Source organism: Platalea leucorodia (genome assembly GCF_965183815.1).
Source record: "Platalea leucorodia genome assembly, chromosome: 2".
Lineage (NCBI taxonomy): Eukaryota > Metazoa > Chordata > Aves > Pelecaniformes > Threskiornithidae > Platalea > Platalea leucorodia.
Window position 1 is genome coordinate 128,724,818 of NC_138824.1, and position 26,317 is coordinate 128,751,134.

At 38.5% G+C, this 26,317-nt stretch overlaps 1 protein-coding gene across 2 annotated transcripts in view; it reads left to right on the forward strand.

Annotated features, from left to right (window-relative positions):
* Nucleotides 1-26,317, forward strand: part of STXBP5L (syntaxin binding protein 5L) — a gene marked incomplete at both ends in the record, with an annotated part of 204,450 nt that overhangs the window by 85,420 nt on the left and 92,713 nt on the right. For both annotated transcript variants that reach the window (XM_082331864.1, XM_082331865.1), the window contains 2 exons: nt 11,553-11,687; nt 25,263-25,326. In XM_082331864.1, coding sequence (XP_082187990.1) covers nt 11,553-11,687; nt 25,263-25,326 — 199 coding nt within the window. The remainder of the gene's footprint in view (nt 1-11,552; nt 11,688-25,262; nt 25,327-26,317) is intronic.

The window sequence follows — 26,317 nt, forward strand, 5'->3', positions numbered from 1 at the left end:
TCATTCTAGAATATTAAAAAGATCTGTTTATATCCAGATCCAACCTTGAATTTAAGAATCTCTGTTCTATTTTTAATGGTGACTTTCAGAGTCTTTCCCCGAAGTATTTTTTAGTCCACCAGGATTCTGCCAATATTATTTTCAGTTTAATTTCAATTAAAAATGTCCTTAAATGCATTGCGCTACAGTATCTGGTTTTATAGCTGTTTGCTAAACAACTTACCTGAAGGCAAATAGAGCTGTTTAAGATATTTAAGATCTAGTTTTACACAGGTCTCTACATAAAAATTTCCATAATGAGACTTTAAAATATGCAATAATAACATTAGCACAGTATAAAGTAATTTGATTTTTGATAACTACTCAGGAAAGTCTCAGCAAATACAGTTACCACGTTACATTGGTTACATACGTCTCTTCATTTTAAAAACATGTGTCCAGGACTTAAGAAAACACATGACAAAGTATGATAAATAATTTGTCAAATGTTTTTCTATTTCATAGTTATCAGTCAACTGCAAATCAATTCACATTTTCCTCACCTTGGTGCCTTAAAAGCAGGTTAACAGAAAATGGCTGATATGCTATATATGAATTCTGAAAGATGCTTGCAACCAGTCACTTCTATTTTCCCCCTATTACTAAAACTGTACCAGATAGCCTCTACTTCCCCCAATTCACCCCTGAGCTGTTCGTTTGACTTATTACTTTATTTAAAGCTTTTTACATAAAATATTTTGGCAAATACATAAGAGTCTTGGGATTTGAGCTGAGACTGTGGAAAGCATATCGAGTGAAGGTTTGTAAACAAGGATTTTCTCAACTCTGAAACACCAAAATCACTGTTTCTAGCTGGTAGTAGGCCAGATGTTGTGGCTCTAAATACAGCATAGTTAAAATGCTGGAAAAGTGACATTTACTTATAACAGTTAATGAAATAACTTTATAAATTTGCTATATGTATATGTGTGAATGCACATATATGTGTGTGTGTGTGTACATGTGCTTACAGATACACACATATATGAAATCATCTTGACCCATGGAACTGCTGGAGAAAAATGCATAGCTAGCACAACTACCTGAGGACTTGATAACAGTACAGAGACTACAGAAATCTTTTCCAGTTTACCTCTTCCTCTGTGTCACTCTAGCTGTACTTCCTTCTATTATTTGTATGAGAAGACAGGTATCTCTTCAAAATTCCATTTTGCAAAACATATTTGTGAAGTTTGGGGTTTACTTCAATAGGGAAGAAAAACATGTTCCGAATTATTTAATTTTTTATTTCACCTGGCCACCTCTGATCGTCTGCCTGAGTAACTTGTGTGTTGCTTTCTTCCCTCAGAAAAAAACCCTTTAGCCCTTAGCAGTAGACATAATGTTGCTGTATTCTGCAAAACTTTAGCTCACACGCTAAGCGGTGTGCTTGTCGTTTCTAATGCGTTGTAGAAAATAAAGCTTGTTTGTCAGTAGATTTCTGCTTTTTTAAGAAAACACGGGGTAACATGTTATGTTGTTTTCACATAACAGCTGTGTTGCCAAATTGCTCTAAGACCAGGTTTGGATAGCAATATTTAAAATATATACGCACAGCCATACATTGAACAACCATGTTTTGCGGCCTCAGTCATAACAAATGAGAAGTCCAATGCAGTAATACAAAAATGCATCATCTGCTTCATATCATACATACTCATATTAGACAAGAGCTAAAAAAGATGTCTTTTAAAATTTAAACATGACAGCATAAACAGTCTACATTATCAGTGGGAATTTTCAGCTTGCTGCAGTTATAGCACAGTTAGGGGAATTCTGTGGTTATATTTTTTGAAGTTTTCAAATTTTAGTTTGGAGACATCTTTCATAGTCCTGTTCAGATCTAGCCTTTGACCTTCATTACATTAGATTTCCAGTCCTACATTAAAGCGGTGAAGAATATGCGCCCATTGTGTTGCAGCAAGTCATTTGGTTCTTGGAAACCACACCACTTCTCTCCTGCCCAGGCACATGGCAGCTTCAAGCAGAATCCAATGCAATGATTTAGGATACTTTTCCTTCTGTCACAATAAACTCTGGGCATTATTCCAGTAAATCAGAAATAGAGCTAGTAATGTCAGTGTTGAGATTATCTCATTAAACCGTACATGAGCAGGAAGAGAAGAGAGACTACAGATTGCAGAAAAACAAGGACCGTTAATCACAGAGTCCCTGTCTACTGAAGCATAACAAATGAGAACAGCTGGTCTCCAATAAGTCTACATGATTTTAATTGATGGAAGCTGTTGAGAAAAAAAAGTGTGTGTACATAGAAAAAGTATAGACATGTAAAAATGCTATTTTTTTTTTTTACTTTGAAGTCAATTTCAGTGTTTCAGTGTTACCCTGGTAGTAGAGAGTCATTCCAAATAGCTTGATCGATAATGATATAAAATAGGTTTTAAACTCATGGTAAGAATGTATGATATAAACACAGATTTGTGTATGTTGGAGCAAACGGGATGAAATACTAGCATATCTTTAGTTTACTTCTCTAACAGCTACATAAAGTTAAGCTGTTTAGCAAAGGACGAGTTTCAACCTTTCATCTTTGAGCTAAGTCCCAATTTATTTTTTGAAACTGAGATTGGGAAGCAAAAACTGTGTTTTGGATTTAGAGCTTCAGTGTTCAGTAAAAGGATGAGAAAAACTCTACCTTTAGTTGTTTGGGGTTTTGTTTGTTTGTTTGTTTTTAAATGCAGCTTTTACAAAATCAATGAAAGAAAGAAATCAAAAACTTTCTCTTTTGAAAACATCATCTCCCTATGCCATCCTTGGTTTTGTGGCTTTCTTTTATTGCTAAGAAACTCAGTGGCTATTATTGTAGTCTGTATTGCCCATCACTGTCACTATGCTTGGTATTACAACTCCATTTTCACTTAACCTTCAAAAAATTAATGGAGAACAAGTGAAGTACTACAAATAAGAAATAGTGATTTCACAAGCCAGTAGACAAGAGAAAAACCATGTACATTGTCTTTCCCCTAAAGATGAAAGCAGGAGTCTGTTTGCCAGCCCTGTTTCATTAATTTGCTCACTTCACTGATGTTGTGGAACTTTTATTCTCATTTTTTGCTGTCTAATGACCTTGAGCTGGCGTCAGAAACAAATTGGAAGTCAATGGAAAGTATGCTGGTTTCTTCCAGCATCTTTTTCTTTTTAAGGAAGCAAGTTTCCATGTAATTTCCTTCCCTCTTTTTCTTGGGTCCAAGCCTGCACGTTGCACCTCTTCAATCTACTGCATTACTGTTGTGTAATACTAAAGATGTAGCCAGGGAGAGCAGGCCGCTGTCGTTGTCACTGATCCTGTTCCTGCGTGCAAGACGGCCCAATGAATTTGTAGTCCAAACCCTAAAAGGCAGGTGACGAAAGAGGGTGTCTCTTTGCTGTGCATTTGTCCAAGAGGAAGGAAAGTACTTTTCTGTCATTCTGAAGATTAAACAAATTATTAGTAGCACAGGCTACAAAAGTTGTCACCCCCTTGCGCACTGGGATTTCAAGAGTGACTTTGAAGTTGTTCTGGAGCGCCAGTAACGCCGGTTAACATGATGCAGTGCTGCTGCTAAGGCAGATAGCCATTGAGCTACCAAGGGTGTGAATCTAAATGCATTTAAATTTAAATCTTGTATTCTAGGAAGTTATCATGCAGCTGTCTTTTCGTATGTGTTATGGCACACTGAGCAGGCCAGGATGGTCTTTTATGGAGTTGTAAGAAGTTTAGTTATAAGAAATAAAACTGGTAAAAACCAAAGGACCTGTTGCATGCTGTATACTTTGACTGTCCTTGTGAAGTGCTCATGATAACCTCATAAGCTTTTATCTAAATACATAAATTCAGTCTGTATTCAGACTGTTTACTAATCTAATAATATGTAATACATCTAATATGTTTTTGAACATGCTTTTTCTGATTTGTTCTAGGTTCTTTTGCACTAACTGCTTGTAAATAATTTATGTTGACGCCCATTATAAACACTCATATAGTTGCTACACTAACGTTTTGTGTGCTCAACATAGGCATTTGTGTCTTAAAACAAGTATTTATGGAAGGCTGTAAACTATTAATTACAGTTGTGATTGCAAATTCATTCGAAATGGTAACCTCACAATTCAAGAATGGGTCTAACTTCAGGCTTATGGGGTTATTTCACCTGTCCAGAAGTTTTGCACGGGAACTCCTAGCTTTTGGAGAAACAGAGGAACAGCCTGCTTTTACTCTCAATTGCTTTAATAGGAAAGAAGGAAAATGAGGAACCAAATATACTATTGATAATGCTTTGATTTTAATTTTATGTTTTAGTTTTTAGCACTGTAAAGGATTAGTAATCAGTCCCAATTTCTAAAAACCAGAATGCTTCAGAATGTGCCAGTAGATCCAAAATAAAAAGAAACCCAGCTATGGACAAAACCAAAACATTTTGAGAAAGAAGTAGTTTTTGAACTGCATTTCTTAAAATTTTAATTTTTTTTTTCTGCTTCTTGTATTCCTCTTTCTTGTTCTTGTAGCTTGTTTAAGTATAATATTTCAGGTAAGGGCCATCATGAAAAATGCATTTATCTTAAACACTTCGAAAGCAGCAGTGGACCACCAGCCAGTTGATGCGTCTCAATAATTTGCAGGAGAATAGATGCTTAAGCTTTTTTGCTTTGTCAAAACAAATAACTATATAAGATATCTATCAGCACTATTTAAGTCTGTTTGCCTAAAATGGAACTATAAAGTCAGAATGTTTTCTCAACGTTTTTTCCAAGTAGAATTTATAGAAATAGAGAGGAGGGTATGTCTGTTAATTATATACAGCGCGTTCACAAATAGCTAGAAGAATACTTTGCTTAGGATATATTTATATTGAAATTATAGTTTAGAGATGGAATCCCGATTTGTTGTACCTCAGCATTCGTAGGGAATCTTCCATCATTGAAATTCTTTAAATCAAGACAGGTATCTTTTAGTAAACTGGCCTAGTTCAAGTGGTAATTATTTGGAAGAAATCCTATGGCCCGTGTTAAGTAGAAGAGAGGAGCCCCAAATGTTTATTTCTTATATTGCAATCCACAGATTAAATTATCGCTGTTGTACAAATAATGACCGTAATTAATACTTGTAGCTAAAGCGATATAAAATAAAGACAAATAAAACTGTTTTGTGAACTGATTGGGTAAGCTGAATAATCTGAGATACCGAACTTGAAAGGGACGTTGGCAAATGATGGATAGCACGAGCAAGTAACTGTTACCACTGCTCTGACTCCGTATTTCATTCATGTTCCTTTGTAGGGAACGTGTGTTGAATTGCCTCTTGTAAAGCAGTTCATTTTACTGTCTCTTTCTTTAAAACATTGATCGCTACAGACTACTTTAAGAGAACTAAGCTGAAGTAATGTCTTCACGTGGTCCTACAGTTTGCAAGTATTGATAGTTCAGTCAGGAAACAGGCACAGTAGCATGTGAGCTAAATGATGACTTGTGTCACACTGTTTAATTGTAAATAGTTTGTGACTTTCATTAATAACCTAGAATTTATTGCTAGAGATGATTCACTGAGTAGTTATAAACAGAATAGTCACATTCAGCTCCTGACTAACTTGACGGAAAAATAGAACTAGGTTCTAATTATTACACTGTTCATTAGATATTCTTCACCTACCCAGTCCTGTCATAAACTTTAAGTGTAGTCTATGCACTATAGTCCTAAAACAACAAAGAATATTTGAGTAGTCTGTATAACACGCAACTGGAAAAAATCCAGAGATGGAAATGTTCATGCAGTATTCTGAGAATATGATTTACCTTAATATTCCTCTTGTGTTCAGATACCCCTAAATAACAATGGGCTTTAATATTCCAGTGCCTTTGTTGTGCTGTCACCAGGATCCAATGCAATTTATGTACAATGTATTTTCAGCTCTACTTCACTTTCTTCTATATAAGTAATTAAAACATAAAATAAGAAGGACCAATTGATTTTAATTCAAAATAAGTGTTGACTGATGATGCTAGCAGAAAGTATATGTGAAACAGAAGATTCAAAGCTAAATCACACTTTTAAAGAACAGGTGGACCACAAGAATCCGTCTCAAAGGCATGTTTGGTTCATTCACTGTCTGCTGGGATCTACAGCTGTGGGGCTACAAGAAATTTTTGCAATTATCTTGTGTGGTATGTGGAGAATCTAGTTTGAATAGGAGAAAGTTTTCGTGTTGTGACATAGTATCACCAAGACCCTGAAAGGAAAAACTGTCCAGATGCATTGAACTGCTATACATTTCATTTGACTCTTAGTCATGCCAGTTAGTAATTTAAAGTATTGCCTGTGCTCTTATGTCAGCCCTAGAGACTGTGCATACACTTCAAGTAAATTAAACTACAAGTTTAACTTAAACATTGGAAATCCTAGTAATGGAGTTCATCTTGGATTTCTGCCCTCCTAGGCCTTCCCGGTATATAACCACTCAAGCAGTCCGTGTTGCAGGGCAAGCACTGCCATCATTGCTATGCGCAGACCCAGCTCACAGCCGTGTGGGGAACTGCACAACCATCTGCTGCAAGCACATCACCTGATACGAATGGCAGACTGCATGGATTGCTGCTGTCGCACATGTCTTTTACATGGCTTACATAGCTGATGAGCTCCACATTTATATATAGTCCAGGGAGAAGACTAAATACCTCCAGAGGCCAAATAGCTCGTTATTTGCATCTTTTGCGTGACCTGCTGGAGACAACTCCTTTTCTTCATTGTCTATAGCTTTAGCCCGTGCTTCTATTCCAGCACTTCAGGTCAGCTACAAATTACTTTGCTTAATATCTGTCTTGGTGTTCTTGTGTGCATTTCATGGCTTAAAGCAATAAACTCAGCTATAACAGCCGCTTGTGAACTGACAGAAAAGCAACCCGACGCTTTCTGAGAATACTGGCTAGCCAGAAGCTCTCTCAGAAAAGCCAGCCTGCTTTCAGCCGCTGGAGAAGGAGTGGCACTAGATGACTCTGGTCTTCTTTCTATGTCAGTGAGGACTTTTCGTATTACTTTTGTTCAAAAACACCAAGAGGTTAAGGGAGAGGGGAAAATATAAATTTAGTTGCAGTTTTGATGTCAAGGAATGAGCAATTAAATAATTAAATTGGAAAAACTGGTCATCATTTTGACAAAAATGCAATTTATTCTCCCCCCTTCCGCAGCTCTCCCCACCCTCCACCAGTAACAGTGTTCCAGGAAATTTTTTCATACTAAAGATAGAAAAACAAAAATAACAAAACAGAGGCAGAAGGAAATGTTCTCAAAATTATCTTTTATTTTTCTTAGAACAATATGGTTAGTGTAATAAAGATGATTTCAAGCCCTCTGAGAGTTTTTACTATTATTTCAGAGAATGTAGCAATCTAAATTATTTTAACACTGTAGTAGTCTACTAATATGCAATGATTTTTTTTTTGGTCAGAGTTGTTAGACTGTAGAGTGCTGTGATTTTCTGAAAAATGTACCTTTTCAAGATTCAAGTCAGAATATGTTCCTTTCTAAAGTGAGGTTCAATTTTTTGACAATGCCTCTTTAAGTTATTCCATTATCTCTCTTATATTGCTTACATAATTTTAGAAGTGTTTTCAGGACTTCTGCTATAGAGTTTTTACTTGAGAAATTCTGATTTAGGTGTTTTAATTGGCACCTATTGATTTTTTTTTTTTTAATTACTTTTTATATCCTGTTTTGTGCTTTGAATACATTGGAAAACTGATACAATATTCCAGACCATTTTGGCAGCATAGGAACACCTTTTTTGGTATCAGTCCCTGTTTTTTTACTATTTCAATGAGATTTTTTACTATATCAATGAGATTCATATTGTGGTTTGCTGCTACGAACGTATAATATCCACATTTCTGGCTGACTTTCTGTAAGTGATCAACGTTGAGCAAATTCTCAGGTCTCTGTTTAATTGGGTTCCATGTTATCTCAATCAGATTGACAATCTGATTAAATTTTGGCAGAAGCACTTCATGCTGGCATAAATCTCTACAACCCCTACCTTCTTAAGAAGAAAAATAGCCTTTCTTTCTGGATAATTGACTGTTTTTTTAAAGGCATCAAAGGACATCTTAATTTTCTTGTGGGATAAATGACTAATAGAGGGATACCTTTCATCCACAATGAAAACTACAGTATGAGACGACTTTGCTTTCTCTTGAAGAAATCGTTATGTAATTTCAGTACTTACTGAAATGGAATATGTTCATTAAAAATCTGAGTCTTGCTTCAAAGCTTTCAAGCCTCAAAGTCACGTTAATATTTTCTGTAAAAGTGAAAAGTCAATAATACATAAAGCAGTTTGCATTTAATTTACATAATGTAAAAGAAAACTGCTTCAGAGCACTGTGTACTTTCCTGAGAATATGAAAATCAGATGGCTTTGTTTGGTGAAGCCTAACAATGTATCGTATTAAAATGCCTGGTAATCCCTATGCTCTAATAGGTTTGATACATGTCTTTAAGGGAATAGCATTTTCTTATAAGCTCGTGTATTGTAAAAGGTGCTATTTGATAATGTGTGATAACAGCTTGGGTAAACAATGAAGACTCATAGGGTAGATTTCATTGTGGAAGAAAGAACGTGCAGAATACTTTCTTATCTGGCTGTCCCATAAATCTATCAAAACAAAATGAAATTATTTAAGAGGAAATAGCTGAGCTTAAGAAAACAGTAAAATTTGTGGTCCTTTTCTTCATTCTTTAGCAACACCTAATTCTCTTCTGGTCCTTCATACTATATATCCAGACTTAGTAGCTACTGGTGCCTGGGATTTCAGATAGGCCAGCAGGAAAATAAGGCTAGTAACTGATGGCCAGTGGTTAGGACTTTAGTCTGATTTTTCTCCTACTGTAGGACCTTGCTCTTGAAACATTACGTTCTTGACATTTTAAACCCAAGGCGGGCAAATGGAGGACATGCGGTAGCTGGGACATAAGACACCCATTTAGTCTGACGGTTGTTGTGGCATGCTAGAGATCGTAACCTAGAGGCAAATTTCAAAAAGGCAAAAAAGAAGACTAAAGCAGCCTCATATTGTGTCTGAGGTGATTTTGAGACTTTATTCGCAGCTAAAGTATTGGATTCAGTCTCACACTTTGGAGACCAAGTTTTCTGCAGTACACCATACTGGCTTGTGAATGGATTTATCAGAGTACTGAAAATTAATACGGTCCTAGGTGGACTTGAACCTGCTTAGTCTGATGCTACAACGTCAAGAATTTGGAGTAGCAGCATTCAAGTCAGCTAGGGTTCACTTTGTAATTCATGAGTTATTTGTCAGTCACCAGACAGATACACTTTCAACACTTCCAAAGTCACAAGTATTTTCTCTTCCTGTGATTTAACAGTTTACAACAAACAAGTGCTGAATGAACATCAGTGTGAAGTGGTTAAGAGGATTTATCAGCCAGGGACTGGGGAGGTTTTTGCATGGACTGGGACCTAACAGAGCATGCGTATGTTCTGGAGTGCAAGAAAGAAAAGTAGAGCTAGTACAGAAATGCAAGAAATTAAAAAAAAAAAAAAAAAAAAGGACTAAATATGTATCTAACCAGAAGTGTAGGAAATGGTGTGTCTGAAGAGAAAGCAAAAGGAATGGAGTTGTTTAGTTTAAGGAGAAGGATGAGGAAAAATGTGAAAACCAGCTTCACGTTTGTAAAACTACGAAGTGAAAAGGGCAAATTGTTCTTTGCATCTGTTATGGACAGAACAATAAAGCTAACAGCTTTAACTCCAGCAAGGAATGTGTAGGTGGCATACACCTTCTGCAGTTTTTTCTGTCAGATATTTGTCAATCTGACTGCACCCACAATGTAAGTACTAAGTTGCTGCTGGAAGGCATTTTCAGTTATGCATACTAAACTGTAATTCCCATTCTCAAAGCAATTCTCTTGAAAAACTTGGTTCTCTTTCCACTAAAGGCAGTGGAATTATTGCCAAAATTAGACAACTAATGGTAAAATTTAACCTTGTACAGATGGATAGCACAAAGCCTATATCATACTTAAGTCTCACTTGAATCCACAAAACAAGATTTCTGTGAAGGGTATGCCTTATTCTGGATTCATGATTCAGTGATAAATTTCCCCATAAATTAGAATGTGAAGACTGCATAGTTCAACTGTGTTTAATGCAGTGTGATAAATAAGGCCAAAAACCCACTTTTGCTCACTTGAATGCATTCAACGTTAATGTTCTGACACATGATTAGATACTTGGAAAACCGCAGAACTGTCCAAATACTGTGTAGAATCTGTTTGGAATCTTTCTGTTTGTTGAGAGTATCTTACAGGGAACGATTACAGAAAGTATGTGAAATTTGTATAAATATTAAATAATTCCTTTAATTCAAAGGGTGGCAAATGTTCTACTTGGAGGACTTTACATGACGGAGAGGGCCAAATGACTGGACAATAGGCAGCAGCCCTCTCACACCCTTATAATTAATTCAGAAAGATTGCTGTACCATAAGAATAAAAAATTGAAATATCTATGCTCTTAAATACTGTTTATACATTTGTGGGGGAGGAAGGTGTTAAGGATAAAAATTATTACATAGCTGTTAAATCAAGTTTGTATATAAAAGCTAGAAAGAGCCTGCTTGTGGAGCTGAATGATAAATATAACAATGTATGGCATACTAAGCAAAATACCTGCTTTCTGTCAAAATTTCTGAGGCTCTACCATAAGATCAGATTAAGTTTCAGTCTCTGTAGGTAGCATGCATTCCATTATATTTTAGCAGCAAATGGGTTTTTTTAATTCTTATAGATTTAGCTTTGCTTGAATGTATGTAATATCTATACAATAACTATGATATCAAAGAAACCCGAATCTACTTATTCATCATCTGTGAAAACTTTTATATACTGTCATGAGAAACTGGCATGACATCTTTCCAAGCTAATACAGCACTGGTTCATCACCCTGGAAGAATGATATGAGTGTAGGATCCAGCGTGTCTATGATATAAAACTTAACTGCACTTGGTAATGCTCTTATCTAGTGCCCTGCGCTCCCCGATAGACAGTAAAGTGAATGTTTTCCTGTGCGAATGATGGTGTTACACTTCTGTTGTACAAAACATTAATCCCGCTGATGTCGATTAACTTCTGTTTGTTGAGCTGGAAAAAATGCTTATTCTAAGACAGAAAATAAGAAAGCCTAACTTGAGAGTCTTGGACATTATCATAGCACAATTTACATACTCATGGAGATAACGTGACTTAGTTCAGTGCTGAAGTGATGTGGCTCTTTTTTCCTGCCCTTAATAGAGGCAGGCAGGATGGCCCTCTTTTGTTTCATGTTCTTTTTTTATGATTTTTCTGGAGATGACCCCCAAAACCTGCACATTCTTCAGAATGCTGTGCCTGCTGGGCAGGCTTTTCTCAAGTTACAAAATGGAAAGAACAATTATTTCATCTGCAAAAGTGTTAAAAAATATTGTTGATATGATATTAAGTCACTTTTTTCGTTTTTCCTTTCCAGGATTACTTACTGCCATCTACCTTTCCAGAGTAAATGGCTTTATGTTGGAACAGAGAGAGGAAATACACACATTGTAAATATTGAGTCCTTCATTCTTTCTGGATATGTTATCATGTGGAACAAGGCAATAGAACTGTAAGTGCAGACTTTTTTGCATTTGTGTCTGTGGTCATTTTCGTAGCTGTCTTAAGATTAATTTTTAAGAATCATTTGTTTTTACAAATATTAGCAAATCTTTTGAAAACCTTTTATTTTAATGAATGCATGTGCTGTATTAACTGTTTTGTCACAGGACATTAGGAATTCATATTTATGATAGAGACCATGTAACTATATTTCATATCAAAGAAAAAGTTATTTGGCAATCTGTTTAACTATGAAGTTCCATGAAATACAGATAATCATTAACCTCACAAATTCAGATTTTGCTATTTTTATGAGGGTAACTGGATCACCATCTCCTCCAAACATCCTATGAAGAGAATAATGGAGTATATTGGCCCTAAGGCTCTATGGAGAACTTTTCTTCACTGAACTGTAGAATCATTACATGAGAAGGGACTGGAGGTCTCTAAACCAAGCCTCCTGCTCAACACAGGGCTAATTTCAAAGTTAAATCAGGCTCGTCAAAACCTGATGAAGTGATAGGAAAGGCAATGAGTGTCTGTTAAATGACAGTTCTCTGGCAGGCTAACACAGGTGCCTGTGTCGTGGGTATGAAATGGAGGGAGACTTATGTAAAAGTCTGACAAGGGATGAACCTATGCTTCCTGCAAGTAAAGGCCTGAACAGAAGCAAAAAATTATTTCTTTTCTGTTTCCTCTCTGAAGTTCCAGCAAGAGGAACTGCTGCGGGCACACTCATAGTATTTCATGCAATTTCCGAGACATCTGCTTCATGTTGTGAGGAACCTGTAACCTCTGGTAGTAAACTGAAATTCACTGAGCTCAGTGAACCAAGAACAGGGCTACAGGCCTACAGTGGCAGATCTAATTCTCTGTCCCAAGCAGAGATCACATTGATAGCAACCACTTTTCTCCAAAATTCTCCCCTTTCCCTTTTTTTTTTCCCCTGCTATTATTACTGACTTTCACTAATCACCGTGTCCCCCAGATTGACAAAACTGATGCCTCGTTTTCCTTCCTCCCCTTTGCCCCCACCAAACTTCATAGGCACAGTCATAAAAATCTGATTTTATCATCAAAGGAGATAAAAACAAGGATTCAAATGGTAATCAGGATTCAGACAGTCTGATGGTAAATCTTTCATCCAGTTCTCAATTTTGGAATGTTTGTCTGTCCTGCCTTTGTAAGACTTTGCTCAGCTCTTCTCAGTAGTTTTGGCTGAAAAATTACTGTTGGAAAATGTGGTTTAATCAAAATCAGAATCAATATGTTCATTTTGATGAGTTCTTCGGGTGAGAAGTATCTTAATTATTTTCTCTTTCTCACGTTGTTTTGGTGATGTTGACATATTAGAGGGTTTTTTGATTCCTATATTTCAAAATGTATATATATACTATATTGAGTAGATAACGCCTTTGAGGTTTTGAGAACAACACATTTTGGTTTTGTGTGCATTTGGAATTTTCTTTCCTCCAGACATTTGGATGTTTCTATTCTGTATGGAAATAAATCTGAAAGTTTTTTATGAAATGGAAGCCTTCCACCAGGTTTTACTTCCCAATCCTTTCAAAATTCTTTTGGATAAGCCTTTTTTTTTTTAAATGGACACAACAGACCTTTTTCGTGAGAACAGAATAGAATGATGCCTCTCTTCAATGAAAATTATGTGGGAAATAAGGCCTGCTTACTAACGAGCTTCAGTACTGAGTTGTTGATGCTGTGCAAGAAGATACCTCTCTAGAACCTTTTAGTAAACAAGCAGCCTCTCGTAACTGTCTTCTTTGTATTGCCTATGCAAGAGTATACCTAGATTTTCCTAATTTTTTCTTCCATAAGTTGTGAAAGGTAATGACAACATAATACAGATGGGCCTTGTCACATCAAGTACTTGAAGATGCTGCGTGGGTACCATAATAGGTTCTTCTTCTAAAAAGCTAGTTTGCCATATACTGTTTTGGTGACAGCTGAGCACAGGTATTCGTTCATTACTGCTTCTAGTTGTATCAATCTTACAAGTATAACTTGATCCCTGTAAGCTGTATGCTGGTCTAAGAAGGTTATATCCTCTCCATGCAATCTCATCATGTACTTCTTGAGGTGGAATGGAGGAAGTTGTCCTTGCGTGTATTACACAGGTAAACAGGGGATCCTGCATGTCTCCAGATTAATTTCTCTGTATTAGAGTAGGAGGCTGGTGGGGATAATGGTGATGTTTGCCACAGCAGCCACCTTTAACAGATGCTATAGCACTGCTCAAGTTGAAACCAGGTGACTTTTCTCAGTAAAGCAATTTGAACTCTCTCTGGAATATGACATAAGATAATGACAAACTATGATGTCTCTTCCAGTACTATTGCTTTCTTGCAGGAAAAATGTAACTTAGATTAGCTTTTAAAGGGAATGTTATTAACTCTAAGCATACTTCATAAGGATGGGCTTACGGTGGGCTTACGGTGGTAGACTTTCCTTTAGAATTGTACTGAGATGTATTTTTGAGAGAACAATTTTATTTTGGGCCATGGATATGTTCTTATTTGATTATATTTTTTAATCTTCACATTATTTTTACACAAACTTCACATAATTTTCACATTTTAGTATTATAGAATTATACCATAGTTCATGTTGGAAGTCCCCTCTGGAATTTTCTAGACCAACTTCCTGCTCGCAGTAAGATCAGCTATGAGACCAGGTTGTTCAGGGCTTTATAGGTTCATAGGGCCTGTTGATGTTAGGTACTTTCAAAGATTAAAGAAAATAGGAAAACATATGTATGTGAAACTTCAGGAACAGCTTCAGCCTTACCATGAACGATGGAATAAGTAATAGTGCTCATAACATTGGTTTTCATTCTGAGATAGATTATATCATTTCAGAGTGCAGGATTAGTTTGAAGATGTTGCTATTCTCTATAAAGCTTGGAAGGAGAGGGTTTACCTTCTGTGCAAGCATATTTGTGTCAAACTTATTGGCAAGGAAAGACCAGTAAAAGTGATTGCTTTGCTGCTATATTCAAGTCCTCAGTGTAGATGGAGGGTTTATAAATAGAATTTTGAGTGTGTCAGATTTGTGTGTCATCTGCACAAACAAGCCTGAAGGAGAGTTCTTCCCTCTTTGTGCAACTCTGATCTGGTTTCTAAAATTGCAGACTAACTCTACCAACATAACTTGACTTTCTTTCAAAATCCCTCCTCATTTTTTTCACTGACTTGTACATACTTCTAATGAAATCTCCATGAACTTTCATAATGTGGATTTAACTCAGTTGTCATTAAGATTTCAAGTCTTTACAGTGAAAACCAATAGGAGATTGAACTGACTATTTTTTTTAAAACTTGAAATGCTTTGACTTTGGAATGTTAAACTATGTATTACCATACCTAAGTCACTGTAAAGCCAGATTACAGCTTATTTTGTGAGTGTACAAAAAAAAAAACAAACAAAAAAACCAAAACCAACAAGCTGAAATTCCAGTTCTCTTAGTTTTTTGGAACATGGTTGAAGAGCGCCTCCATGTACATTGCTAACATTACGGCCAAGGTAACCTGCAGAGGTCAGAATATCTGTGTTGTCATTTCCCCCTTTGGAAAACACCTACAAGTTGTATTCTAGACTTTCATCGCGGACTGAGTTTGTCCCTTGAAGGTCATGATGACGTTGCTCAGTAAATAATATAATAAATGGTATTGCATAAGTGAAAAAAATACAGACCATAGAAAACATATTCCAACAATTCATTTTAATCTGTTCATGGATTTACCAAGGTTTCAACCCCACAAAGAGTTTCATCACACTTCTCGAGATTAATTCATTCCAGAGAACATAACTCTCATCTTCAGAAAAAAACCCATCGTCAGTCAGTGAGACCCATCAAATGACTGGAAGAATTTTTTTTCTAACAGCGATTCTGTTGCAGAGAAAGACTGAGGTGAAGAGGCTTAGTAATTGAAAGAATTGAAGGAGAAACAGGTCTGGATGTAACATTTTTAGACTTTGCATATGATGCAAAAAATCCTATCACCTTGTCCTGCATGGCTACTTTGACTTACAAAGTTGGCTTTCGGCTTGTTTTTTGGTGTTTGTTTTTTTTTTTTCTTGAAAGCTTGTTACCATTTGTGCTTTTGTTGCCTACTTTTCTGTCACAATATACTGAAAGATCTGTAGAGCACTATGTTTTGGAGTGATAGTGGTTTTCTCGTGATCTGTTCAGAAGCGTCTAGTAGAGATACATGTCAAAAAGATGGTTGCAATACCTGTTTTGTCATAGGGACTGTTGTCTTCTCATACAGGAGAGATCATCCAGCTTGCTTAAACAGTATCTAATATTAGTGGGAAATTAAGGCCTGAATAGACAAATAATGCAAAGGAAACATGAAATTTTTTCTTCGAGACGATTTTCAGTATCGAGGCATAACTGATTCTAGAAGTTACAGGAAAAATTGCTTTATAAATCGTGTGCACTGTCCAAGTTTCAGTGGACCTCGCCTTGTCCAGAGCTGAGAAAGGACATTAGAATATGGGGAGTTTTAGCAACATTTTGTCTAGCAATTCTGTCTCAGCCATTTCTATCATCTCATGCGTTGTCACCACCTCAGACCACACTGAAGGATCTTTTCAGCTAAGAATGAAGAATAACTCAAAACTTTTTCACTTATCATTTCTCTGTCATGTAGCAGAGCTAGTCCTTTGCCAGAGACGTTTGGGGCTCATGATACTGTTTGGTTTTCTACTCTCTAATAAGCAAACAGTTTCCCTCTTTTCCTTCAAAATATTTGGAAACAGGTCCGGAAGAGAAAAATAGTCAATGAGCCCAGCGTGTCTCCATTTACTCCAACTACAGTGAGATTAATTTTCTCAGCCTATAGGATCATAAATGTATGATCATCTGATCATCATTGGAAGGTCATCTGGTGTTGGGAAGGGAAGGAAGATCCTGATATGAGTCCACTAAACTCCAAAACTGAGAAATCTGCATTGTAAGCCCCCTTCCCAAGCATGCGGATTCCAGTGTTTGAACACCCCACTAACTAATGAATAAATAACTGAAACTTGTTAAAATTTATGGGATTTGGAATATCCAAGAATTGGGCACATTGGAACTCAGTTATGACAGAGCCATAACTTGGTCTTTCCTTTCTTAGCCCTTTCCTTGCCCAGCCCCATTTGCTAGTTGTGTCTCAGAGCCAGCAGTTCCACAGCGGTGACGGAAAGCAGCATGCAGGAGAAGTAGCAGTCTGGGAGCAACTGCTGCCCTCTCTGTGCTTGGACCCAAATGGAAATAGTTTCTAGAATAAAGAAAGTGCAAGTTGCAAGGCATCCTTCTTCTTGACATTTTAGAAATTGTGTCTGAGACTCAGAGTTGCATCTTGAGGTTGAGCTGATTCTTACTTACTCCAATTCCCAGCTTTGATCCACAGTATGTGAGTGATGTATCTAACTTACTATTCTTTTCAGTTTCTCCGTGACTCTACCAATGAAAAGAAAGTCTTAAAATCTCTGGTGCACTGCATCTTTGTGGAAAGCAGAACTGTGGAAGATGTCGGGCTACTGGCGCTACAGAAATATCTGCTTATGCACATGCTTTTCTCAGCACTGTCACATTCAGTCATCTCCAGCTCTGTAACAATGACTAATATAGATGTTGTCCTTTTTTTTTCCTCTCCCAACTCCTTTTACCACTTTCTACCACCAGATTTTCATTCTTCTCAGAAATCATTACAGTGCTTCTGTGATTGTGCAGGCTAATTTTTTCAAAAGGAAATTTGTTTTCTCTTGATTTGATTCTGTTTCGTCATACATTGCTTTTACCTGCTTTAAAGATTGTCTTGGTATTTGAAGTTCTTACAACAGTATGTAAATCACTCCATTTCTTAGAGTGCATAAAAGTTCCTAGAATGATGGAGGAATACATCATTTATGTACTTTCCACATTTTCCTGAGTCCAAATTATAGCATTGCTGAAGACTTATTTTTGAGCTTTCTAATTTTAGAGTAAAATAATTAAATAAAAGCTTCCATCCTTACAAGTTTTTTGAAGGCTCCTGTTTTACAGTGAATGGTTTCTTCATTTCAGTCCTGTTCTTCTGAGTAAGAGTCAAGTCTTACAACATATCAGGTCTCTCATCTCCCAAAATGAACATGCACCAAAAAAATTAATACCTGCTGCTGTCAGGAATAACTTCTGATGAAGCGCAGAACAGCTCAAAGTATCACTAGTTTCTTAACAAACTTCTAGTTCCGTACAGCTGTCACAGGAACTCTTTGTTCCATTTTTCAATTCATCTGCAGTCTGTTTTTGTGGGCTTTAAGGTCAACGAAGTCTATGAAAGGTTGCAGTCTTTTGTATCATTAGCTCATACTTTCTTCTTGCTCAACTGAAGGTAGCTTCTGCTTCAGGAATTTTTTACTGCAAATCATTGCTGGTATTTTTTGGACTTGACCTTCACTTTTTTCTTTCTGCTGTGTATGGACTTGGCTTTGTGTTTTATCCTCCTCATGTCTTTTCAGAGCTTGTATTTTCTCAGTCATTCTCAGCTGTACCCCAGCTAGTATTTGGGAATGAAGAATTCTCTGCTCAAATATTTCACTTATGCCTTATTTTCGCCTACTGATTCTTCCTTATTTTCCCCTTTCTCAAGGGATAGGATCTAGTTATTTTTTCCACAATCTCCTAAAGCCTTCTTGAAGAAAGGCCTGTGCACAAGTATCTGGCATCAACGGTAGTGTATTTTATTCACGACAGCTTCAAATATGGTTGGTTTCCCAGCACCTCTTCATCCTTTCCAGGAGCTGTTGGATCTCTGCTTTTTCTTTTAATGTAATTCAACAGTGTTTTTCTTTCTTTGTAGGCTGTTCCACAATGACAGCATGAAACTTTCCAGTCTCCTTGACAACTCTACTGTAATAGCAATGAAGGAAAACAAAATATTTTATATGTACTAAAGCTACATGAGGCAAAATGTTTTTGTGTGTAGACATTTCCACATGCAGTATAATTTACTGTATAAAAGTAGTAATTAGTATATCGGTAGCTCTGATAGTTTCATGAGTTCTGTAAACTAATATTATTGATATAATATAGTTAACTAAATAATTGCTTCATTTAATTCCAGTTGTAGTGCAGTCATGATGTCTACCCTTAGGAAAAATTGACTGTAGAGCCTAATGCCTGGCTCTCTTTTTACAAGCAATGCTTCTCTAGGGCTCCAAACCCCATAGCTATTATTTCTATTTATACATACTTCCCTTGAGGCAATGAGAAGATGCAAGAAGTAAGGCACTGATCTGCCTTTGGCAGACTATTCCTGGTCTTAGTGTGGCACGAAGGACTATCTTTGGGTTCCTAGCCACAGACCTGCACTAGGAAGCAGATAACATCACTTTAGGAGAAGCAAGTAAGATGTATTGCCGGAGAAGTCATGTCTCTCCTTCTGTGTCCAGCCATAGGGCAGATTCAGAGCAACAAGCAAAAGACTATGTAGAATGGAGAAAGTGATGACTCTCACACACAGTTTTCTTCCCTGCTCCATCTGAACTGGTATTATTTTGTATCAGTATATTTTCCCCAAAACATCTCCTCCAACATGGGACTGTGCATGTCCCATCCCAAACCAGATCAAAAGCTTTGTGCTGCACCTTGTGAATGTTCCTTGTTGTTTAGTCCAAAGAGCAGTCAGTTTTGATGCAAATACTTTAGTTGGTATGTATAAAAAACCTAATGTTTCTTGGAGCCCCGGAAAGGCAGTGCAGGAGGACTGCCAGAGAGTAGGCTCTACAATTCCAAAATGCTTCAGGAACATCTGTTGTCATCACCCCAGAAACGATGTGTGTGATCTTATCTGCAATGGCACATCTGAAATGAGTTTTAGGATATACAATTATCTGAAAAAGATCCTTTCTCATTTCCTGACAGAGTTAGTCTTATGACTGCCAAACTTTATAAACTCTCTGTTTCCTCTTACCTATGTATAATCAAAGCTGGCAGCCGTTAACTGATCAAGGTATTTGTGGTGGGTGGACCCTGGCTGGTTGTGAGACCCTCACCCAGCTGCTCCCTCACTCCCCCTCCTCAACAGGACAGGGAAAGAAAATAAGATGGAAAAGCTCATGGGTCAAGATAAAGAAAGGGAGGTGACTTACCAATTACTGCCAATGGGCAAAACAGACTTGACTTGGAGAAAATTGTCATTTATTGCCAGTTAAAATAGAGTAGAATGGTGAGAAACAAAGACAAAAACTAAACCACCTTCCCCTCAGCCCCCGTTTTTCCTAGGCTCAACTTCACTCCTTCATACCCAACTCCTCGACCTCCTCACCTTCCTCCCCCCTGAGCAGTGCAGGAGGATGGGGAATGGTGGTTGTGGTCGATCCATTACAGCTCCTCTCCGCTGCTCCTTCCTCCTCATGCTTTTCCCTGCTCCAGCACAGGTCCTTCCATGGGCTGCAGTCCTTCTGGGTAAACCTGCTCCAGTGTGGGCTCTCCACAGGCTGCAGTTCCTTCAGGAAATTCCCACCTGCTCCAGTGTGGGGTCTTCCACAGGCTGCAGGGGAAATACCTGCTCTGGCATGGTCCTCTCCCCAAGCAGCAGGGGAATCTCTGCTCCAGTGCTTGGAGCACCTCCTCCCCTCCTCCTTTGCTGACCTTGGTGCTTGCAGGGCTGTTTCTCCCACTTTTCTCCTGACTGCCTGTGCAGCATTTTTTGCCCTTTCTTAAATTTGTTTTCCCTGAGGTGCCACCACCTTGGCTGTGTCCGGCACGGGGCAGCCCAGTCCTCTCCTCACAGACACCCCCCTGTATCTCCCCGCTGCCAACACCTTGACACCTACATCCAATATTTGACATTAAAGAGCTAACAAGAATGGAACCAAAGACTGGTAATGTGCGTGTGAAAGCAAAGCAATGTTTCATTGAGTCTTTTGGTGGAGTGACATACTTGACAGTCTAAGATAATAAAAATGGAAGAAAATGGAAGAAGCCTGACCAAGTCCCTTATAATACAAAAACACTAAACTATTAACATACTGAGGAGTAAGATAATATAAAGAGAATACTTCTATCAAATATAGAGGAAAAAGAATGAGGAAAAATAAAATCTCATATATTTAGTGCGCAGACTGCTGTGGTTGGTATCAACTTTGCTGATAATGTATATGAAGCTCTTACTCAACAAAGCTAAAGAAATAGCTAGGAACCTAATTAAAAAAAAAAATAATACTCCTAAAAGAAACAAGAAGTACCTAATATCCTGAAAAGCAAAAAGAAATTTTATTACAGTGTTTCAGGATGCAAACCTCCCAGGATCCTCCAACTATTGTTTACAGTAGATTCAAGACAGAGAAATGGAGGAGGTAGGAAAATGTATTGTATTAGTGAAGGTTACCTCTTTTAGCTGAGGTCTTAGCATGGAAATCTGCGGCTACGCCCCTGCAAGAATATAAGATAAAAGTCAGACTGGTAGGAAAAGACGGTTTTGTATGATTTACAGAGGAACAACTAGTTTGTGCAACAATGAAAGTATAATTAGCCTGAAGTTCGATGTAATGTAGAGTGACTACAGGTCATGTAAGAGTTTGCTTCTGCTCAAAGACAAATGGATACATTCTTTGGTAAGCAATGACATATATATCTTAAAAAGAAAACTGTGGTTGCACAGATTTATTTAAATTGTTCTTGACTTTTAAAATTGGTAGGTACAAAGAGCAGCCTAGATAGGGTCAACCTTTAGCTTGGAAAGACAGTATGCTCTTTCCCTTTCTCCCTCCATTTGCCCTGATTTTGCCACTATTCCTGGTCAAATACCAATACTGGTATGGCCAAGCAACCCAGCCTGCATACTGGTTGGTTCAGTGGGCTGGGATAACTGGCCAAAACCAGTATGCCTTGTCAGCCTGCGTGTGCTCCTTCCACCATTTTGTCTGTTGCCAGATTAGTCATGCCTGATGTTTGCTTGGCTCTGCTCCCTCTTCTGTCATCTGTCAGTGGTTCTTATCTGGCTAAAAAGTAAAATTTCTTATGCTGCCTCTTCTCTTCACGGTTTTCCCTCTTATCCTTATCCTTCCTCCTTTGCCCATCATGGCATAGGCAGAATGTACCCCAAACAGACCTAGTTCTTTCCATCAGCATACTCTGACCAGTTCAGATAGGTGAACTTATGTCAGAAAGAAAGTTCAAAGCAGCCTAGAACATCTCAAGATGTCATATTCACTCCCTGAGGACAGAGCATAGAATCATTAAGGTTGGAAAGGACTTCCGAGATCATCGAGTCCAACTGTTAACCTAACTGCCTGGTCCACCTCTAAACCATGTCGCTAAGCACCACATCCACACATGTTTTGAATACTCCCAGGGACTGTGGTTGCACCACTTCCCTGGGCAGTCTGTTCCAATGCCTGACCACTCTCTCCGTGAAGAAATTTTTCCTAATATCTAATCTAAATCTTCCCTGGCACAACTTGAGGCCATTTCCTCTCATCCTGTTGCTTGCTACCTGGGAGAAAAGACCAACCCCCCACCTCGCTACAGCCTCCTTTCAGGCAGTTGTAAAGAGCAATGAGGTCTCCCCTCAGCCTCCTCTTCTCCAGGTTAAACAACCCCATCTCCCTCAGCCGCTCCTCACCAGACTTGTGCTCCAGACCCTTCACCAGCTTCCTTGCCCTTCTCTGGCCACGCTCCAGCACCTCCATGGCCTTCTTGTAGTGAGGGGCCCAAAACTGAACACAGGACTCGAGGTGTGGCCTCACCAGTGCCGAGTACAGGGGCACCATCACCTCCCTGGTCCTGCTGGCCACACTGGTACAAGCCAGGATGCCATTGGCCCTCTCGGCCACCTGGGCACACTGCTGGCTCATGTTCAGGCGGCTGTCAACCAACACCCCCAGGTCCTTTTCCGACAGGCAGCTCTCCAGCCCCTCCTCCCCCAGCCTGTAGCATTGCCTGGGGTTGTTGTGACCCAAGTGCAGGACCCAGCACTGAGCCTTGTTGAACCTCACACAGTTGGCCCCGGCCCATCGATCCAGCCTGTCCAGGTCCCTCTGTAGGGCCTTCCTACCCTCCAGCAGATCGACACTCCTGCCCAACTTGGTGTTGTCTGCAAACTGACTGAGGGTGCACTCGATCCCCTCATCCAGATCATCAATGAAGATATTGAACAGGACTGGCCCCAACACTGAGCCCTGGGGAACACCACTCATGACTGGTTGCCAATTGGATTTGACTCCATTAACCACCACTCTCTGGGCTCGGCCGTCCAGCCAGTTTTTAACCCAGGGCAGAGTGCACTTATCCAAGCCGTGAGCAGCCAGCTTCTCCAGGAGAATGCTGTGGGAGACAGTGTCAAAGGCCTTACTAAAGTTCAGTGTACAAGATGTACAAGATGTGTGTGGGTCTAAGCACTACTTGCAAATATCCTCATCTCATCCCTCAGTTACCCATCACTGCCTACCTACCATGCCTGCTTCTAGGTCTGGTGCTGTGGAAATGATTTTTTTTTATGCCAGTACAGGTTACTCAGAAGCAGAAGCTCAGCCAGAGGGGTCCCCTCTGGGGAGCTGGCTTGTATAGGAATGACAGCCAGATCTCCCGCTAACTGCATCTCTGCAAAAATTGTTGCGTGCCATGTCTCAAGCCAAATGGGTACTTGCTGCTGGCACCATTAAAGACTGTCTGTATAGAATATTACCGGCTGTCCACTACTTTCCTGCTGATCTCACTTCTGTGCTGGGATATGTTGCAAAATGCTCTTGCAGAAGCCTTGCTCACTGAGGCCTCACGTAGAAAAATAACCTGCTGCAGGTATCTGTGGAAACATGATCTGCCAAAGCTGAAGATGGTGGTGTGGGATCATCTCATGGAGAAGGTTCCCCAAGGAAGGGGCTTGCCACATTGCAACTAGCTTTGTGTATGCAGCTAGCAGTAATGTTAAAATACATGTGAAGGGGTGGGGTACGGTCTTTGAAGGTTGTCTGGCCTTTAGGTGGCTTGAAGTTTTCTATCTCTTTGGCCTGGAATAAACTTAGTTTGGAAGGTCTAAGGATGTCTGGAGTAATTTTTCATTGTCTTTAGCTCAGAGGTAAATATCAGACAAGGTCTTTGCCACCCTGCTTTGGCCCAGCTTTGGTGCATGACCAAATTGCTGAAATATTTAGAACATTTTATTGGCAAAAAATAGAGGCTAGAGGAAAGTGTGCATGCTTTCAAGACTGTTGGAGCATACTCTTTTGGGAAGGAGGAGACTATGAGGATATGGATTACTCCACAGTATTTTAATGTCTGAGTTGCCTGGGAATTTTTGCATACCACTCTCAATGTTGATTTGGAGTCTGACCTGGTAGAACAGGGGCCAGTTTTGCTATAGTGCAGTATTTGAGCCAAAAGAAGAGGAACACTGTTAATTTAGGAAAATCCTTTGAGCATTTTGGCTGGAGAACCTTGTTTTGGTTTGTTTCTTTAATTCTCTTGCAGATTGTTTTTCAACTTGGAGCCTAGGTAGTTTTAGGTATGGCTTCCAGATTAATTCTGAGCTTTACGGGCTCTGCCAATCTCTGCCATATTTCTTTTCCTGGTGACCTTTGTTGAACCAAGACCAATCATGCAAGTCTAGATCCTAAGCTGAACTCCAAGGGACATGTGCGCTCACCCCAGAACCTAGATGGAAGAAAGGTCCTGTTCCGTGTAGGCATTCAAAGCTTTGTCGACTGGTGCTTGTCTTCTTGCTCTGTATGACTGCCAGGGCCGAAGGGTCTGGTCAGAAGAGATGACAGTTGAAAAATCTTCATCTGTCCATTCCGTTTCCTATGATTTGCATTTGCTGTCAGGTGCTGGACAGCAATGACTTAAGCAGCAGTCCCTCTACTAAGTTGCATACTACGTTGTTGGTACATGTTACAAAAAGAGAGGGGACAGCAAGAACAATAAGTAATCTTTATAGAAGCTTATGAAGACTTATGGGATGAGTCTTATGGCTGAGGAGCCTCACTGAACATGCATTGTGGGTGTAACTGTATTAGTTGGTCTGAAGATGTCATAAGGCTTTGTAGAATAGACAAAGGCAAGATGTTCCATTTCGGAAACCGTACTGCAGTAATGCTAAGAAGCTACCTGGTAGAGCAGTGTAGGTGAGATTACTGAAGCCCTGCTATTAATGAGATTGGAACTTGGTGAGGCTTGTTATCGGTTATTGAAATGAATCCAGTGAAGACTTTGCAAATCCTTGGCAAATTAGCCTTGAAATTGAGCAAGTGAGGAGGGAGGGCAGAAAGAGAGGGAGTCGACAACAGAAAAGGCAAAAAAGCTTTAGAAATGAGAGAAAGAAAAATTACTGTAATAGGAGGAATAGTGAGATTTTAAAAAATAGAAGAAAGGATTCATCAACAAAGGAGAATCTTTGCCTATAACAGCAAAAAGGAAATGGAGGAGAACATGAAAAGATATGGATAACTTTCAGATAGTTATCTTCCCTTGTTGGTCTTTTTTAGAATGACTTTCAAACCATTAGAGGTACATGTTAACACACCTAGAAATTAAGGTATGCATCTAGCTCTTCGTACAAAAAACATTCACAGATTTGAATTGATTTTTGTCTTGCAGATCCACAAAGACTCACCCTGGGCCAGTTGTACATTTAAGTGACAGCCCAAGAGATGAGGGAAAAGTGAGTACAACTAATGGTATAAAACATTGCAACATTTCATAGCCTTTCTTTGCCTTGATAGTTCTTTCTTTTTGCTTACTCACTAATTTTATCATCTGCTTGCTTTATAGATTTGCAAGGTCACTTTTACTATTTTACGATTTTTAAGAAAAAAATTCTCTTTGTACAATTTTAATGAGTAAAAATCTATGATACAGACAACATACTGTACTTTGAAACCTATAGCCAATCAAAATTGTTCCTGATGAAATAAACTTGAGTTTTACTTAAGGAAGAATTGACTAAAAACTGTATCATGACTTCAGTACTTGGATAAACATGCTATTATGAAGGCATTATAGTAAGTTTTCATAAGATAATAAGTCTTTTCTTATACAAGAATAATAATGGTAGTAACCCATGTTTGGAACTTGCTGTTGTTTGTGAACAGAGTTGAGAATAGCAAAGAGCTGTCAACAAGTGGAAGCAAAGCATATAGTCAGAGCGTTAGGGTCATGATTTATACCATCAGGAGGCCAAATCTGAGTTGGCTTTATTTGTATGCTAGCTTTTCGAAAATTAAATTTGGTTGCCAGAATACCAGGTTTATTAGAGCTCTTTTATTTATATGTTGCTACTGAATTTTTGAGCTTTTTGCCTGTGTGGAAGGGGCATTTAACTATCTATCTCATCATTTTTGATCACTTTTGCCAATTGCATTTCAGTGTGTATTTATAAAGGACTGAGTCTTACAAATGGTGTATCTGTTTGACAGTATGCCTCATGTAGCAGCTGACGATTATTGGAAACTAGCAGCAGTTTGAATTTCTGATACTGATATGGTTGATATTATGCTGAAATTAATATGGGTACCTAGAAGATTACTGATGACTACCTCTGAATTTCATTTGCATTATCCATCCTTGGACTTATCCATATTGCAAGGTGAACTATGTGCAAACGATGCACTTGCCAGCTAGCCCTCCAACAAGACTGGATCGCTAAGGCTTTT